Source organism: Strongyloides ratti, scaffold srae_chrx_scaffold0000005 (assembly GCF_001040885.1).
Source record: "Strongyloides ratti genome assembly S_ratti_ED321, scaffold srae_chrx_scaffold0000005".
NCBI lineage: Eukaryota > Metazoa > Nematoda > Chromadorea > Rhabditida > Strongyloididae > Strongyloides > Strongyloides ratti.
The window spans coordinates 496,181-515,353 of NW_020171513.1; the positions used below are offsets into that span (position 1 = coordinate 496,181).

At 20.0% G+C, this 19,173-nt stretch overlaps 5 protein-coding genes across 5 annotated transcripts; 3 read left to right on the top strand and 2 right to left on the bottom strand.

Annotated features, from left to right (window-relative positions):
* Positions 1 to 1,718: 1,718 nt before the first annotated feature.
* On the top strand, positions 1,719 to 3,616 carry SRAE_X000229100 (Fibronectin, type III domain and Immunoglobulin-like fold domain-containing protein; the record flags this gene model as incomplete). The annotated part of the gene is made up of 4 exons (XM_024645487.1): positions 1,719 to 2,562; positions 2,619 to 2,889; positions 2,934 to 3,154; positions 3,210 to 3,616. The coding sequence occupies 4 exons, from the start codon at positions 1,719 to 1,721 to the stop codon at positions 3,614 to 3,616; spliced, it is 1,743 nt and encodes a 580-aa protein (XP_024499764.1).
* Positions 3,617 to 7,637: 4,021 nt separating this feature from the next.
* Positions 7,638 to 8,111, top strand: SRAE_X000229200 (Hypothetical protein; the record flags this gene model as incomplete). The annotated part of the gene is made up of 1 exon (XM_024645488.1): positions 7,638 to 8,111. One exon carries the CDS (start codon positions 7,638 to 7,640, stop codon positions 8,109 to 8,111), a length of 474 nt encoding a protein of 157 aa, XP_024499765.1.
* Positions 8,112 to 8,717: 606 nt separating this feature from the next.
* Positions 8,718 to 10,251, bottom strand: SRAE_X000229300 (General substrate transporter family and Major facilitator superfamily domain, general substrate transporter and Major facilitator superfamily domain-containing protein; the record flags this gene model as incomplete). The annotated part of the gene is made up of 3 exons (XM_024645489.1): positions 8,718 to 8,873; positions 8,916 to 9,919; positions 9,981 to 10,251. The coding sequence occupies 3 exons, from the start codon at positions 10,249 to 10,251 to the stop codon at positions 8,718 to 8,720; spliced, it is 1,431 nt and encodes a 476-aa protein (XP_024499766.1).
* A 1,311-nt stretch (positions 10,252 to 11,562) lies between these two features.
* On the top strand, positions 11,563 to 14,441 carry SRAE_X000229400 (Importin-beta, N-terminal domain and Armadillo-like helical domain and Armadillo-type fold domain-containing protein; the record flags this gene model as incomplete). The annotated part of the gene is made up of 6 exons (XM_024645490.1): positions 11,563 to 11,598; positions 11,654 to 12,170; positions 12,252 to 12,556; positions 12,619 to 13,252; positions 13,289 to 14,283; positions 14,334 to 14,441. 6 exons carry the CDS (start codon positions 11,563 to 11,565, stop codon positions 14,439 to 14,441), a joined length of 2,595 nt encoding a protein of 864 aa, XP_024499767.1.
* A 1,703-nt stretch (positions 14,442 to 16,144) lies between these two features.
* Positions 16,145 to 17,841, bottom strand: SRAE_X000229500 (Calycin-like domain and Calycin domain-containing protein; the record flags this gene model as incomplete). The annotated part of the gene is made up of 2 exons (XM_024645491.1): positions 16,145 to 17,368; positions 17,416 to 17,841. The coding sequence occupies 2 exons, from the start codon at positions 17,839 to 17,841 to the stop codon at positions 16,145 to 16,147; spliced, it is 1,650 nt and encodes a 549-aa protein (XP_024499768.1).
* Between the last annotated feature and the right edge of the window lie 1,332 nt (positions 17,842 to 19,173).

Below are 19,173 nucleotides of genomic sequence, written 5' to 3' on the forward strand. Positions count from 1 at the left end.
GTTATTTATTAATGGTAATATTTTATATAAATTTAATTTTATAGTAGTAATGAAAGCATTCATAAAAAAAATTTATGTTCCTTAAAAATATTTAAATTATATTGATATATTTATAAATTGAAAAAAAAAAAACATTTTAGGTGCTCCTTATAAATCTAATTTATCAAAATAAAAATATTTTTTTTTTATAAGTATAAAAAAAGTTATATACATGTCATGAAATAGTAATTGTTGACTAAGTATAAAAATTGACTAATAAATTTATAATATAATACATTTAATGTTAATCATTTGTAATATATTAAAAATAATTATAATAAATAACAACAAATAGTTAAGTTACTAGACATGCTATTAATTTAAAATAAATGTTCTTAAAATTAATCTTTTTTTTTATTAATATAGCACATATTTATATAAACTTTGATACATTTTTATAGTATATAAATATTCCATAGAAAAAAAAAATAAACAAAATTATTGTGTAAAATATTACAATTTTTTTTACTATGTATAGTAATGTAATACCGTATATAATTATATACAATTAGTAAAAAGAATCTGATTATAACCATGGTACTTTTATTAATATTTAAAAGACAATAATTTGATAATCTTTGTCTAATTTATTTATATAAAAAATAATTTACCATATTTGTTGTCTAGAAGTAGTTCTTTTGTAGACAAAAAGAACAATAATTTCATGAAATTAGATATAATTGTACATAAATAAACAATACAAAAACATTTTAATTTTTTTTTTGCATAAAAAAATTATTTTATAATTAATCAAGGTGAAATATTTATTACTAAATTACAGATAATTTATACAAAAGAAAATAAAAATTTATATAAAATTTTAAAATAAATATAATAAAATGTGTTTAAATGAAAAAATTTTTCTCAATACTTCCAATCTTAATAAAAGGTTTTTTTTGTGAATTTATTACTTATATTGTCTTTGTATAAGATTATTTTTACAAAAAAATAAATATAATTTTTCTTTATAAATTAAAATCTTTTTTATTTTTTTTATAAACAAAGATTAGAATATAAAATCTATAGATGATATTTGATCAAGTTTCTCTTTTTTAATTATTTTTTATAACATTCATTTATGTGTTAAATAAATAATTTAATATTAAAAATATATATCTTATTTGAAGAAATATTTTTAAAGTAAATTAAATATATTGTGATCTTAATAAATGCACTAGTTGGAAAAGTTTAAAATTAAATTTAATAAATATTAAATTTTATCAATTGACAAATCTCAAAATTTGGTATATTGTGACATTTTAATACTAAATAATATTTGATGATTTACTTTAAACACAAAAATTTTAATTGTATAATGACATGCTTTAATTATATAAGCTTTTTATAATTGAAAATTATATTTAAATGATTTGTGTTATCAGAAAATGATTGTAATAGTTGAGAAATCAAATATTTATGTTTATTAAATGAACGCCTATATATTTTAGAACTACGAAAATTTTATTTTTGTTTAAAATATAAAGTTAATATTCATTCTACAACAAGAAACAATATAAATATATAAAATATGAGGTAAGGGCAAAATCATTTTATTGATGACACAAGATTGATAGATGTTAATTTCAAATAATGAATTACTTTATTATTTATTATTAAACTTTTTAAAATTATAGTATATAAAGGTGGAAACAAATAAATTGTATATCATTTTCATAACTATGAGGTGGTTTATAAAAATCTTTTATAATTATCTATTTTTGGCTGTTATATTAACTTTTTTTGTCAAATTTAGTTATTCACATCCGTTTAATTTATCAAGTATCAAAAACCTTAAAGCAAGATATGATGCTAATGAAGATGTTATTTACATTGAGTGGGAGGCTAATGAATATAATGTTAATGGTTTTATCATTAGATATAGATATATTTCAAAAAATAATGTTAATGGAAATCAATGGAAATATATAAGAAGTACTGAAACATCAACAAAATTACATGATAGAGATTACAAAAATAATGATGAAATTGAGGTACAAATTAAAGCTGAAAATGGTCGTAATGATGAATTTGATTGGAGTAAACCATTATTTATAGAAATAACAAGTAAAAATCCTTATAATCCTTTAAATAATGATGATGAAAATGATATTAATTTGAAACCACCTGAAAATTTAAGATATACAATTATTAATCCTAGTAGTCTTAAAATTGAATGGGATCCTGTATATTTTAATAATTTAAAAATATATTATATTGTAATTTTACAACAACAATCATCAACATTAAGAGACAATTATCAAAGACAACAAATAAAAATTGAAGCAACAAATTTTGCCATAGAAAATTTAACTCCTGGTGAAAGTTATGAAATAACGATAAGAACAGCAATAAGCTCACAACAAACTTCAACAATGGCAGCTGTTCTTGTTATAAAAATGCCTAATGAAAATGAATTTTTTGAAATTGAAAATATAATAATTTCTAGTAAATTTTTTAAAACTGGTCAAGGTTTTGTTAATATAACATGGGAAATTCCTCAACAAATGCAAGATAAAGTATCTGGTATATTTTATTCTTTATTTTTTTTTATATTATATTAATATTTAATTTTTTTTTAGCATATAATATTAGATATTCATTAGTTAATCAAAATAATAGTATAAAACAAAAAACATTTAAAGGTGACAAACCTGAAATTATTTTAGATGATCTTTTAAGCAACTCTGAATATAAAATAAATATAAAAACAATATTAAAAAATAATATTATAATTGATAATGGTGAATTTTTCTTTACTACACCAAAAATAGCATTAGATACAATGAAAAAAATTGATGTTATATTTTCTAATAATATGAATACTGTACGTTTACAATGGATATTAGCAGAGTAAGTATAAAAAAAAAATATATTAATAATTATTTTATTATTAGTTTTATTAATAAAGATGAAATTGAAATGTATCAAATATATTATACTATGGATAAAGATTTAACTTTTAATAGATGGAATACTATTAATGTACCTAGAGATAATGAAAATATTAAAATTGATGGATTACGTGAAAATACTGTATATTATGTTAGAATAAGAATATATACAAAAGATAGAAAAATTTTAGACTCACCAACAATTTATCGTTTCACAACAAGTGGTATGTAATTATTTTTATTACGTATAAAATTAATAAAAATAAAAAATTATTTTAGACAATTATTCATTAAAATCTGAACTACAATCATCAAATACATTATCATATAGAAATGTTGGTCCAGGAACAATTATTTTAAATTGGTATTATGATGATAATATAAAAAATAATATAACTGGAACAACAATATTATATACAAAAAATAAAAATTTAAGTTATGATAAATGGAATAAAAAAATTTTACCAAATTCTCAATATACACAAACATTATTAGATAATTTAGAACAAGGTACTAAATATTATGTTGAAATAATTCCTCATTTTAAAGTTCCTATAAGTAATCGTAATTACATTCAAACATTAGAAATTCATACAGATGTTTTGGATTCAAAAACAAATTGGGAATTTCCTTATTTAAACAAAACACGTAGAACTAAACGTTTAATTATTGATAAGATAAATTAAAATGATCTTGTAACGGTAGTTAAATATAATTTTTTTTTAATTTACAAAAATTGTAAAACTATATAACAATTTTATAATTATATAAATTTTTTTTCGCAATAATTTTTAACGATCGTATAAAAAATTCAAACTTATGTAATAACTTTTCTAAAAATAGTTTAAACTTTATCGTTGTAGTAATTTTCAATAAAGTTTATAATATCTATGTAACAAAATAAGAGGTCAAACATAGCTTTTTGAAATAAATAAAAATGGTATATTAATATTTATAATAGAATTCTATTAGTTAATATTAAAAATTCAGTTTAAATTTAAATGTAATTATATAAAAAAATATTAACTAATAAATTATGGCAAAAAATTAAATAAATTTCTTAATCATCTAATTGTTTAAAAAAAAATTTAATAATTCGTAATAATTTATTTTTAGTAGTAAATAAAATTATTTTGAATGCTACACATTACATAAAAAAAATGTCTTTTAATTAATAATACTTTTGAAATGCAACACGTTTAAATATAAAATGAACTTTTATATATTCCTTTGAAATTTTATTCATTTGAAACTTATATTTAACAGTACGATAATTAGTTATACAATTTACTATCTTTTATTTTATTTGAAGTAAATTTTTATAATTAGCTAAATAGTAAAATGAAAAGAAGTTTTTTTTAATAAAAGTTACTTTAAATAGATAAAATTTAACATCTTTTATATAAACATTTTAGGATAATAATTATTAGTACTTTTAAATATAATTTTAAACAATTTGTTATACAGTACAGAATAATATATTACCAAAAGTAGAGAAAAATCTTAAATTATCATACTCTTTTTTAAACCTTCATTTTCTAAAAATGAAATTTCTTAAATAAAACACTACATTTTAAAAATTTTCCTTTGAAAATTATAAAAATTTTTTCTTTTCAAATTTTAATAAAAAAAGAACTTACAATTTAATGTAATGTGAATGAAACTTTTATTTTAATTTAATAATTTTAAATTAAATTCTTTTGTTTTTCTTAAATTATCTTAATTAATATTATTGTTTAAAAAAAAATATTTTAAAAAAGAAAACAAATTGAAATAACTAAGAACAGTTGTTGATTTGTCGAATTATCCAACTTTTTATTACCCTCATAGAAAATTAGGTACCGTATATCAAATTGTCTAGTTATACTTTAAATAATAAAATATATAAAACAATTCTCTTTTAATTTTTTATCAAATCAAAAAATTTATCTTATAATTATATAAAAATTTTTACACTAAAAATAAATAAATTTCATGTATTTAACGTGATATTTAATTTAATTTAACAGTTATCAATAACTTTTATTTTTATTAAGAAATAACAGTAAAAAAAAACTTTTTTTTTTTAAATTATTGTTTTTTTTTTCTATAAACAAGAAGTATTAAATTTAGAAACTTCTTTTAACATGTTTGTATAACTTTTGCAAATGCTTTTAAAAAGGGGGATAATAATGTTTTTACAAATAAATTGAAACACTTAAAATAATATATTGAAAATAATTTAAAATATTTTGTAATTTTTTTTCAAAAAATAAGTAATATTTAATTTGTTATTGTACTAAAAATATCCTTTACAATGCATAAAAACAAAATTAAAAATAAGTTTGGTGAATTTATGAAAAAAACCATTTCTATTCTCTTTTCTCCGTATAAACGAATAAAAAATATATTAAATTATTTTCCAATACTGAATATATAATAATTATATTTAAATTTTTTATAAAGAGCTTTACTAATCAACTTTTTTTAAATAAAAATAAAATTTAAGAAATAATATAATTAAATTTTGTAAATATATCCTATTATTTATAAAGAAAATTTACAGTTCATTAAAATATTTTATACAAAATTTTAATAAAAGATATATTTTTGCATAAATTTATTCAAAAAAACTTTTTTTTATAAGGTACATTTATAGTTGACTTTTTTTTTTTCTAAATAATTTTATAAAATTATAAATGAAATTACTTGGAAAAAATTTACTATTCATTTTATATTGAAAATTAATAATTTTAAAACTATTTAAAAATATAATTAGAAAAATTATATATATTCAATGCATAAATAAATTGTTTATATTTTTTTTACCTTATAAAAATAAAAATTATAATATTATCTAAATTATAAGTCAAAAAATATAAAAAAAAATTATTGTATTCATTTAATATTCTTTTATTTTAAAAATAAAAATAACGTTTTTTTTTTGTTATAAATTACAATCAACGTCAAATGTTATAAATATTCATTTCTTTTGATATTCAAGTATTAATTAGCAAATTTATTTAATTTTTTTTAAATAAATTAAAGTTTATACAAATTTATACATTTATTTTAAATAAAATTATAAAAATAACTTACAACATTATTTTTATTTAAAATTTCAGTCAATCATTAAAAAAGATTAAAAATTGTACTTTTTAATTCCAACAAATATTATTTAATACTATAAAGTATATAGCTTTATACTTAACTTTAAAAAAAAATATATTTAATACTTTTACATAACTTTTAATATATTATCATAAAAATAAGATTAATGAAAATTATTTTTTTATCCGAACAATATAATAATTAATTTTTTTTAAAAATAAAATATAAGATATTGTAAAAGGATTAAATCTCTTAATTAAATCATACAGTAAATAAATTTATCTAATTGGTTTTTTTTAATATTTAAAAAAAATTGAATAAAAAAAAAATAGATATATATATACTAATTTTTTAATTTAATAATAAGTTTTGATAAATTTATCTAACTTACGTTTAAAAAGATATTCCGTCTTATGTTTTTTTTATAAAATTATTATGAAAAGGACAAAAATATTTACATTAATTTTAATAGATTATATGAATTTAAATTTATTTCATACTATATCTTATAGTACATTTTAATATTTTATAATAAATAAACAATTAACAAGATATTTTTTCAAATGTGAAAAATGTATGATATTTTATAATTTTAAACTTTATAGTACTTTTATATATATTAATAATTATATACCAAGTAAAGGATAAAAAAAAAATTTATTCAATGGTTTTTTTTAAAAATATAATTCGTTATTCACATTTTAGATATAGTTTAAATAACTTTTAATACTTAACTTAACTATTATGAAGTATTAATGCAATTTTTATTGAAGTGTGTTAAGCTTGAGAACATAATTTGAGATATATCGGTTATTTTATAGTTTAACTAATTTACTCTTACAGTGTCAATGATCATTAATTGCCTTCATTGAAAAGTAAAAATTGTGTGAATAAAAATATACTTTTAAATCTAGAATGATTCTTATAGTTAAAGTATAATATATATATTATTTAATCAGTTTAAAAAAAAAATGTTAAAAACAAAAACAGTTTAACTGATGACTATTGACATTTTAAAGATTTTAAATCTGGTATAAAACTTAATACTTGTTTTCCTTTAATCTCAAATTACTTATTATTTAAAACCAAATATATTTCTTTTCTTGTAATAAGTTCGTTTTGAACCTACTGTCAAAATGTCATTAAATTCAATTTTCTTGGAGTACTTTTAAAACTATAAAACTATAATAATTTTCTTATTTATATTCATATTTTGTAATATTTAAACTTATATAAAAGAATATTAATGTTACTTAAACATTTGTTAATATATAAAGATTATTAATAAGAATATGTTTTTACTCATTACATCGTGATTGTTTTATTTTTCATATATTTCTAATGTCTAGTAAGTTCAAAAGAAGTATATTAAAAAAAAAAATTTTTTTTTTATTGTTCTATAAAGACATATGATATTTAAATACTATCACACTTTTCATAATAAAAATTGTAAAACTAATTTTACAAATATATAAATTTTTCAATTTTAACATTAATAAATTATTATTACATATATATTATTTATATATCATATTTTTACTTTAATTTTTATATATATTCATTTTAATAAATAAATAAATTTTTATTTTTTTTAAGGTTTATATTTTTATAAATAATATGAAATTTATTGTTTTATTTACAATTCCAATACTTATTTTATCTCTTCCTAGTGAACATCGGTATTCTACAAATAATTTAGAAGAAATAAAATATAATATTGAACAAATTCTTAGTAATTCAAAATATTTAACACCAAATCAAGTGGATAGAAAAATTGAAAATTTAATTAACAGTTCTGGTGATGTTAATAGAAGAGATGAATTACTTATATGGTATAAAAATCTTAAAGATAAAAAAGCACATCGAAAAGAATTATTAAAAACAACAATAATGAATATGTCACAAGAAGCAAGAACATTTATATTTAGAATTATACTAATACAACAAAATGAACGTTTATCACCAATTGAAAAAGAGATACGTTTAAGAAAAGTTAGTGATTTAATGAGTAATGAAGTAAGAAATGAAATTGCACAAAATTTATTATCTCATGATCATTTACAAAAATTTCTTCCATTAAATCAATCATAATATAAATATTATTTTTATTAGAAAAAGAAATTAATTTATAAATATTTTAAGATTTTAAAAATTAGCTAATCAAATTAAATTTTTCCCAAAAATATTTTTAAAAGTAATACTTCTTTGTACCATTTTTATAACTATAATTTTATTATCTTTGATAATTAATCTATAAATTTTGTTCTTTATAATTTCTTTTTTAACTTGTTTTAAAGAATGCTCCAATAAATTAATTTTTATAATACAAGTTTACAAAAGAATACAGACAGTAAAAACTAGTGTTAAAGTTATTTTTATAGTAATAAAATTATTTTATGACTTTTTTTTTGCAAAAATATTGAATTTAGAAAAATTTAATTATTTTTTATTATAGTATAGTTTAAAAAAATAAAAATAAAATCATAATACTTTATTTAGAAAGACAATAAATTGAAATAAAATAAGTATTTAATTAATTTAATGCATTACTAAAAGCAAGCTATGTAAAATTCAATTTAATACAAATATTCTTAAGAAAATTATTCTTCTTGTGTCAAGTTATTTTTATTTACGAAGCATTAAATTATTGATATGTTTAAGTATTTAATAATGTTGTAAATTATGATATTTTTTATATCATAATGGATAAATTACATTTTTTTTTGATGTCATTTCTACAACGATATCATGTGTCTCTCTACCTAAAGTTTCTGGTAAATAATAATATATAAAAATTAATGAAATTGTTGATGGTATAACAAATAAAGGTAAAAAACTGTATGCACCAATTATCTAAAAAAAAATTAGATTAATTATTATTTTTTTAAATCTTACATTGTAAATTGGTAGTAAAGTAAAATTAGTAAGAAATATAAATACATTGTTAATTCCAAAACAAGTACAAAATACTGTTGCGCGATGGCGTTGTGCGACTAATTCAGGTCCAATAAACCAAGAAGCTGGACCAATTACCATTCCAAATGATACTAAAAACATTAATAATGACACCAAAACACCAATTTGTGCCCATAATTGAGCTTTTAATGAAGCATATGACCAGAATCCAACAAAACTTATAATACATGTTGTTGCTACAATACCAGAAGATAAAATTAATGTTCTTCTTGGAAATTTATCAATAAAAAAAGTTCCTAATATACAAGCAACTACAAAGATTCCAAAACCAATTGTAGATGATGCTTCAGAAATATTTTTTGGAATTTTACTACTAACTAACATATATGTTGATGATTGAAGAATTGGATAAAATGGAACTGTTAAAATCATTACACATACACCCAAAAATACTGCTTTTCTTAATTGTGGTGTAGAAAAAACTTCTGTTAGAGATGATTCACCTTCTGTACTATCATCATTTAATTCTTCTGTATAAACATCAACAGTTCTTTCATGTTTACCATTAGTGCCTTGGAAATATTCTAATGACTTAATAGCAGATTTACGATCTTTTTTAACCAACATCAAATATTTTGGTGTTTCTGGAATAAAGAAAAGGAATACTAAGGAACATAATCCTGGTACAATTGGAACAGCAAGTAATTTTTCTAATGAACCACCATAAACTGACTTCATTCCTAATATCATTCCAAGTACACACATCAAAGAATACCCTATTTCAGCTAAAAAACAAACCATACCACGCATTGATGGTGGTGATACTTCCTGTAAATATAATACTAATACAGCATCACTAAGTGGTGAACATAATGCCATTAATGCTCTTCCAAAAATTAATAATTCAGGTGATCCAATAAATGATGCTGTTAATTGTAAACCTGATGCCATTGTCATTACTCCAGTTGCAAATAAATAAGCATCTTAAAAAAAATTTAAAAAAAAAAAAGTATATATTTCTATTTTTTAAAATATAATTCTTACTTTTTCTACCATACCTATCAGGCATAAATGGTGATATAATAGCACCAATAATTTGTGCAACAAACCATATATTTAGTGTAGAACTTTTTAATAGTGTAAATGTTTGCTTATTCAAATGAATTCCTCTGTCATCATAAGAATCATTTAAAAATCTTTCAAATTCAAAAACTGCAGTATTAATAGAACTATTTGTAAAACCACTTGGAAAATTAGTTATAATAGTTAGTATAGAACAAATTAAAAATAATTTAATAAAATTGAGCCAATTCATTATGCATAAATATTAAAAAGAATATATATATATATATATATATTATATATATAGATTATCTAATATACTTCTTATTTCTAATGATTAAAGGAAATGTAACTGTTAACCTTTTTATAATGCCTATATATACATTTTAATCATTTTTTAAGTCATCATGACATATGGTCAGCCTTTTGCATGTATTTAATGATTGTTACATCAGATACTATCATTTAGCTTGATAGTATGGTATTTACATTTTTCACATACACACCCTTACTATTTTTATATTCATTATAAAAGAAATATTTATTAAAAATTGACCTTTCAATAAAAAAATAAACTTTAAAAATTTTGTGAATTTTATTATAAGTTTGTCAAAGTTTTTGTAAAATTTTTAATTTTATTACTTTTTCCCTTAGGTGTTTGTTTACAAAAGTATTTATTATCAAAAGATGTTATTAAAGATTTGACGAATAAGATAAATTGTCTAAATAAAATAATTCATTATTTTAAATAACTTTAATTTATCTTTCCAATTTGATAGATTACCAAAAGACTACTGCGCAATTAACCAAATCAGAATGATGCAAGTACATATTTTCTTTATTAGTAAAAAAAAAAAAAATAGTAAATCAGTAATTTATTACTCTTCTTTACTAGAATATTTTTAATGACGTAATTTTCTATTTTAAGCAAGTTTGTCTGTCTCACTGAAAACATTTTTATATTTAAACTTTTTTTTTTATTTAATTTGCAGTATAAATTGTTATAATAATAAAATTTATTAAAAATCATAATTTTCATACAAAAAAAAAATTCAATAATAATTAATATATATTTTAAAAATTAAATTTTTATTTAAAATTAATATATTTCAACAATTGTTTTATATTAAACTTTTAAATTTAACATTTAATTTTAAAAAAGTCAGTTAAATTAAAAGAAAATTAAGATATGCGCAAATGAAACTGTTATTTGAATATATCTATACAAAATATAATTAAATTTGAAATCAGATAAATTTCATGACATATGCTCTATTTCAACTCTATATTTACTAGTTGTATAATGTATAAAAATATTATATAATTGCAATTTACATGATAATTTCTTGCAAAGATAATGAGCACATTTTTCGTGGAACATCGTTTATAAATATATACAACTCTCTTATTTATCAAACGCTACTTCTTATAAATCATTCTCTTAAAACATTTTACGTTATTTTATAAATTGTATATATCAATTTATAATAATCAAAGTAATCATAAAACAAAATAAAAAGTTTATATTATAATTATATTATTTGGCATTACTTAGAATAAAAGAATGACTTGGGCACCAGCACAAGGTGAATTAGAACAAGTAAGTTTAACATAGTTTATATTAATAATATTAATCATATAAATTATTATTGAAGGTTCTCACTTTACTTAACCAAACACATTCAGGAAGTACTGAAGTACAAAGAGATGTTCATATACAATTAGAAAAATTATCTAAACATCCACAATTTAGTTTATATTTAACATATATTCTTAGTACTATGAAAACAATAGATGATGCAAGTAGATCTGTTAGTGGTTTAATATTAAAAAATATAGTAAAAAATAATTGGATGAATTTACCTGATAATATAAAAGGATATATAAAAGAAAAATGTTGTGAGACAATATCTGATTCATCATCCCTTATAAGGGCAATTATTGGTATTTTGATTACAACAATATATACAAAAGAAAAAGGTGCATGGGTTGAAGTATTATATTATTTAATAAAACTTCTTGATAGTAATGAGTATTCGGTATTAGATGGTACATTAGGTGCATTACAAAAAATATGTGAAGATTCTGCATTAAATATGGAAGAACAACATGTTGAACGTCTTATAACACCTGTATTAAGATTTTTTAAACATGAAGTTCCAAAATTGAGAAGTATGTCATTGAATATTATAAATAATCTTCTTTTATTTAATAATTCAATATTTACAAAATATTTTAATGAATTTATTGAAGCAGTTTTTCAACTGGCAAATGATCAAGATCCTGAAGTACTAAAACAATTATGTCGTTGTTTAACATTAACAAGTGAAACATTTTTTGATAAAATTTTACCACAAATGGATAATATAATGAATTTTATGATACATAAAACAAAAGATCAAAATGAAGAAATTGCATTAGAAGCTTGTGAATTTTGGTTAACATTAACTGATCATGCAGAACAAGATCAAAATATTTTAACACCAATTTTACCACAATTACTTCCTGTATTACTAGGATGTATGAAATATACACAACAAGATATAATGTTACTTAAGGTAAACAAAAAATAATTTTATTTTATTTTTTAATAAATTAATTATTTTTTTTTTAAATTTAGGGTGATGTAGAAGATGATAGTAAAGTTCCTGATAAAGAAGAAGATATAAAACCTAGATTTCACCGTGCAAAAACCCATGGTTATCAAAGTCAAGAGAATGAAAATCAATTATTATCCGCAATTGAACAGTCAAGTGCAATTTCATTAACTAATTGTCATTTTAATAAAGATGAAAATATTTGTGATGAGGAAGATGAGGATGAAGATGATACTGATTGGAATTTAAGAAAATGTGCCGCTGCAACATTAGATGTAATCACTGGTATATTTGGTGATGATTGTCTACCAATTATTCTTCCATTATTAAAAGACTTACTCTTTCATAAAAATTGGGAATATCGTGAAAGTGGTATATTATGTTTAGGAGCAATTGCTGAAGGTTGTATAACGGGAATTATCCCATATCTTAATGAACTTTTTCCATATTTAATTGAATCACTTAATAGTGAAAAAGCTTTAATTCGATCAATTACCTGTTGGTCTTTATCAAGGTATTGTCAATATATTTGTCAGGACACATCAAGTCAAGCATATTTGTTACTTTTAAAAGGTCTCCTATCACGAATGTTAGATTCAAATAAGAGTGTTCAACGTGCAGCATGTTCTGCATTTGCCATACTAGAAGAAGAATCTGGTAAAAATTTAGTTCCATATTTAGATGATATTGTAGATACCATATCTAAATGTTTTAATCTTTATCAAACCAAAAATTTGTTAATACTTTATGATGCTGTTGGAACATTAGCAGATACAATAGATGATGATTTAAAGAATCCATACTTTATCACAAAAATAATGCCGATATTAATGACAAAATGGGGAACTGTAGAAGATTGTAACCGTGAATTATTTCCTCTTTTAGAATGCATGTCTTCTGTAGCTAATGCACTTCATGAAAGTTTTATTCCATATAGTGAACCAATTTTTGATCGTTGTATTAAATTAATTCATTTATCATTGAATAATATACAATTAACTGGAATTGCTGATGCATCAAATAATTATTTTGATCGTGAATTTATAATTGTTAGTTTAGATTTATTATCAGAGTTGACAGAAGCTCTTGGTGTACATGTTTCACCATTACTTAGAAAATATGATATTGTAACAATACTAACACGCTGTTCTATAGATTCTAATGATGAGGTAAAACAAAGTGCTTTTGCATTTTTAGGTGATGTTGCTAAAAACTGCCCACAAATAATTGAAAATCATTGTCATCCATTTGTTAAGTTATTAGTATCTAATTTTACTGAAAAAAATACTTCATTAATGAATAACGCTATATGGGCATTTGGTGTTATAACATCAATATTAAAAGATCAAGTTGATATGTATGTTCAAATTGTTGTACCAATATTAGTAGCAATATTAAATCATGAGAAAGCTCAAAAAACAGTTTTAGAAAATACAGCTATTGCAATTGGAAGACTAGGAATATATTCAGCACAAAAAGTAGCTCCACATTTATCATCTTTTATAAGACCATGGTGTTTATCATTAAGAAGTGTTAGAGATAATGAAGAGAAACGTGCTGCTTTTGAAGGACTTATTTGTATGATTCACTATAATCCAAATGGTATTTTGTCAGATTTTATATTCTTTTGTGATGCTGTTAGTTCATTTAATACTCCACCAGAAAATTTACGTGCGCAAATTTCAGCCGTATGTTTTTTTTATCTAAAATTATAAATAAATATAAATTTTTTTTATAGATTCTCAAAGGTTTTCGCATGCAAGTTGGCGACATATTTTGGAGTCAATTTTTCAATCATTGCCCACCTGGTTTACAACAAAAACTTAGTGTATTCTATGGTGTATAAGAAATTTTAATAACTGTCATTTCAATTTTTTTCATATGTAAACTTATTTACTAAAAAAAAATGGATAATAACTAACTAACTTTACTTTGTAACTTACACAATATAATTTTTTAATAAAATTTTCAATATTTGATATAATATTTAAAAACATATATTTATATGAAAATATTTTTATTAAATTATTTTATATAATATAATGATGTCGTTTTTTTTTTTTAAATACAACATTATTAATGATTAAGAAGCTATAATATAATCTTAACTAAATATTTGACCTTGATATTATTCAGTTTTTATTTTAATGAACATATTGGAAGTAATTTAAAGCTTATCAACAATATACAACACTTTTAAAAGAGTGTGATGTAATAATTATTTTTTTTTGTTAAAAATATTTTTCTCTCAATTCGTATAAGAAGTATTAGTAAAGTAATTAATAAATTTTAAATAAAAATAAAGAGAAGGTTTAGTTATTTTATATAAATAAAGATATTATTAATAAATCATTTTGTTAGATCCAGATATTTATAATAATTTTTATCTTTTTTAAAAATAATTAAAATAAAGATAAAAATCTACAAAAAAAAATATTTGACATAGGTAATTTAAAATATAATAATAAAATAAATAATAATTGAAAATATTTTTAGTTTAAAAATAATAAAATTTAACAAGTATGTGTACATTTAGTAATTTTATTTAATATCCATTAAAATATATTAATATTTTATCATTAATCTTAATTTATTAAAATACATTATTAAAGAATATAAATTACTATGACAATTGTAATTCAATTGAACTTTACAAATATATTTAACTTTAAAAGATATAAAGAAAAATATTTTATTAAAATTATATTAATCCTGAAAAGAATTTTTTTTTATCATTATTTTAAAATAAGCACGTAATTTTAATTAAACTAAGATTTTTCAATAAATTTATTTTATAAAATATAAATTTTAAAATTAATAAGAAAAAGTATATTATTTTTTAATTTTTTATAACAACATTTTTAATATAATCTTTTTTTAATATGTTTAAAAAAAAATTAATATTTTTCACCTTTTTGAATATAATGTAAATTGATAAAAATATTATATTTTTAAACAAGTTTTTTGAATGATTGTTTAAACAAAATTAAAACTTTTGTGCTTATTTGTATTGAATTATAAAAACATTTTTTAATATAACGAAGTAGAGAAATGATAATAGAAAAACAATAACAAAATTGACTATTTTAAATATAATATAAATGTTACTAAATTATTGTTCTAGTATATCATTATATTATAGATAGTGTCAAAAATTTAATTAATCTTATTGCTTTCAATTTTTTTTTATATTCTTTTTTTTTATTTCAAAATTAGAAGTAAAATTGAAAACAATGAATAAAATATTAAATAAAATTTTATTTAAAAATTTTATATGTTAAGTTATTTTTCTAGTAAATATAAAAAAAATAATACTTTATGTATTATAATTTAAAAATAAAAAAGATATTAGTAAAACTTTATTAGTAACATCTAGAACAAAAAATTTAGCATACAATTAAGTATATAAATATTATTAAGAATTTATTAAAAATGAGTAGTTTGAGATTTATTACTATGTAATTACCAAACATAGTAATATATATTATATATTATTTGCATTATATAAAACAAAAATAATTTCCGAACATTAAAAAAATATTTTTCTTTTTAACCTCTTAGATTAAAAAGACTTGGTGGGAATGTACATATATTAGAATCAACAGATGAAACTATATTTAAAAGTTTACTAAAACCATTTATCATTCCTTTTTTTTCTAAAATTCTGTTAACAATACTTTCATATTTTTGTTTATAAATAACAGGATCTCTTGCAAATACATAAATTGGATAATTACAGTTGGCTGAAAGAACAGTATACTCGTACTCACCATTTGAATTTAATGGACCATTATGAATAACATGAATATTAACATCATCAGTATTTGATGATGTTCTAAAAATAAGTTCTCCAGTTGCTTTAACAATAGCATAACCAGATGAAATTTTTGGTTTAGCATATGGACTACCATCAGTTGTATATTCAAATATTTCAAATATTGAACCAACACCTCCATTATTAACATCAGCAAGTTTTTTATACCCTAACATAGAACATGGTCCTGAAGATATTGGTGGTGAATAAACAACTTGATACCATTGTCCCATAAAAGCATCAATATTAAAATCATCAACTGGTACAGGTTTTGGATTACATAGTGGTGATGATGGTTGAATAATTAAATTTTGAATCATTTCAAGATTTTCATTAATAGCAGCTTGTTGTGATGATGAAAGTGTTAATGGAATAGAACTATTTTTTGTTAAATCAATTGGTAATTCTGTTTTTTTCTTATCATCTACTTTTGTATTATTATCAACAGTTGTATTTTTTTGAACTGATCCATTTGTAAGAGCTTTATATAATACACTACTAATCATATCTTTTGCTGGAAGAGGTGAATCATTACCACCAATAAGATTAGTTAAAGCTTTATTAACTGTATCAGTATCAGCTGGTTTTCCATCTTTATTTAAACCAAATAATGATAAAACCGTTCCAATTAAACCACCAGATGATTTAGGTTCTTCTGATAATCCTTCACCAGCTTTACCATATTCAGAATCTTTGACAACTGTTGATGATAATTGATCAGTATTAACAGGAGCACGACGAATTTCAGAAGTTGGTGAAAAACCACCATCAGGGATTTCTGGACGTGATGAAGCAAATCTTGGAAGTTGAGGAAGTTTATTCATAACTACTGGTTTGCGATCTATATCAGGTGTAGATACTGGTGCTTTAGGAAGTTTTGGAAAAACTTTTGGAATACCTTTAATTGATGATTTTGGTTCTATTCCAGAACCTTCAATTTCTTCTTCTTTTTCAATAATCTTAAATTAAAATAAAATTTTATATAAAATATAATATTTATATTTACCTGAGGTTTTTTATTATTAGAAAATGAAGTTGGGACACCATTATTATTTAATGAAAAACCTTGACCAAAACCAGGAGGTAATTGAATATCTGATGCATCACTAGGAGAGCCTTTAAAAAAATTTTCAAGTGCTCTTTCAACACCACTTATACGTGGAGGTGATTCACTCATTCCTGGTTGTCTTGCTGAAGCAATTTCAAATGTTTTTTCAGGAAAATAACCACCTGGTCTAGGACCCATTAATGTATCCATTAATTCTCTAGCATGACCATCAAGTTCAAAGTAACCTCTTAACTCTGGTGGAACAGTTGGTTTTGCTGCATATCTAGATGCTGATGGTAAAGCAAATGCATCTAATTGTCCATTTATAGTAGTAAAAAATGTTGAAATAGCAATTAAACATGATCCTATGTAAAACTTAACCATTTTTATTTTGTAAATGATAAAGAAAAGCTTGATGTTTTAAATGCTTCTAAAAGAATAAAAATAAATATATTTATATATATATATATATATATACATTTTTAAGTTTATTTAATAAATTAAAAAAAAAATTATAAAAATTTCACTACAAATATTTTATATATAATAGTTAAATTTACAAATCGTTTAATAAAAAACATTTGTTTCAAAATGTATATAAAATGTTTATTTAATAAAATAAAATAATAACTTAACCTAATTACGTGACAAAGAAATATCAATTTATTTATTTGATATCATTGAATATGATAAATATTAAATAAGTATATAAAATAACATAAATTTGTGGTCAAATATTATAACTATAAATGAATAGTACATTGTTATAAATTATGTCTATTATTGACCATTAAAAGATTTAAAGGATATTTTTATTTAATACTCATTGTTGAATAGATAAAAATATAATAGTAAATAATTATTTATATAATAAAATTTCAATAAATAATGTGTATTATAAAATATAATATGGTTAACAATTATACAAAAATGGTGATCATGTTTTAAAAGATGATAGGAATTTAACATATATTGTTTAAAATTGAGATAAAAAAAAAGATTGATATAAATATAATATACATAAATAGGTAATAAAATTTATTTTAAAAAGATCTTAGAAAAAAAAAATTGTATACCATATATAATTTTTAACTAACAAAATAACGGTAACCATAGGTGATGATCAATCAAAAAATTTGTTATAATCGAGCTAAACATATCATTGCCCCATATCTATATAGAATAGGGTTATCGCTAAATGGTTAATTCATTTTTGTAATAGCCTACAAATAATTGGGTTGATATAATGAGGCCATGAGGTGACATACAAAAAGGTACGATTTATTTTGTAAGCTTTTTACTTTTACAATCTAATGTAGTAACCACTAAGATAAGGAAGTCACATTAATAGATATTATTTACAAATGTAGCATTTATAATGTAAAAAAAAAATTTGAACTATTAAGAATAGAAATTTAAAATGGTGAAAAATAAGGTTAAATTGGGGTCTTTTTTGATATTTATTAAATTGACATTGAAAAATCAAAAGATATTGTAGGTTGCTTTAATAGAAAAAAACAAGGTTAATAGTATCTTATCTTTTATTTTATATAATATTTTCCGTTCTATAAATGTATAGGAATGTAATAATTTTATTAAGAAAGCATCTTAACCAATGATAAATAAATGAAACGTTAAAAGAAACATTGACCAATTTAATAAAAAAAATCATGAATAAATGGCATAGATGATGAACTTTTATGGTAACCTTTAAGA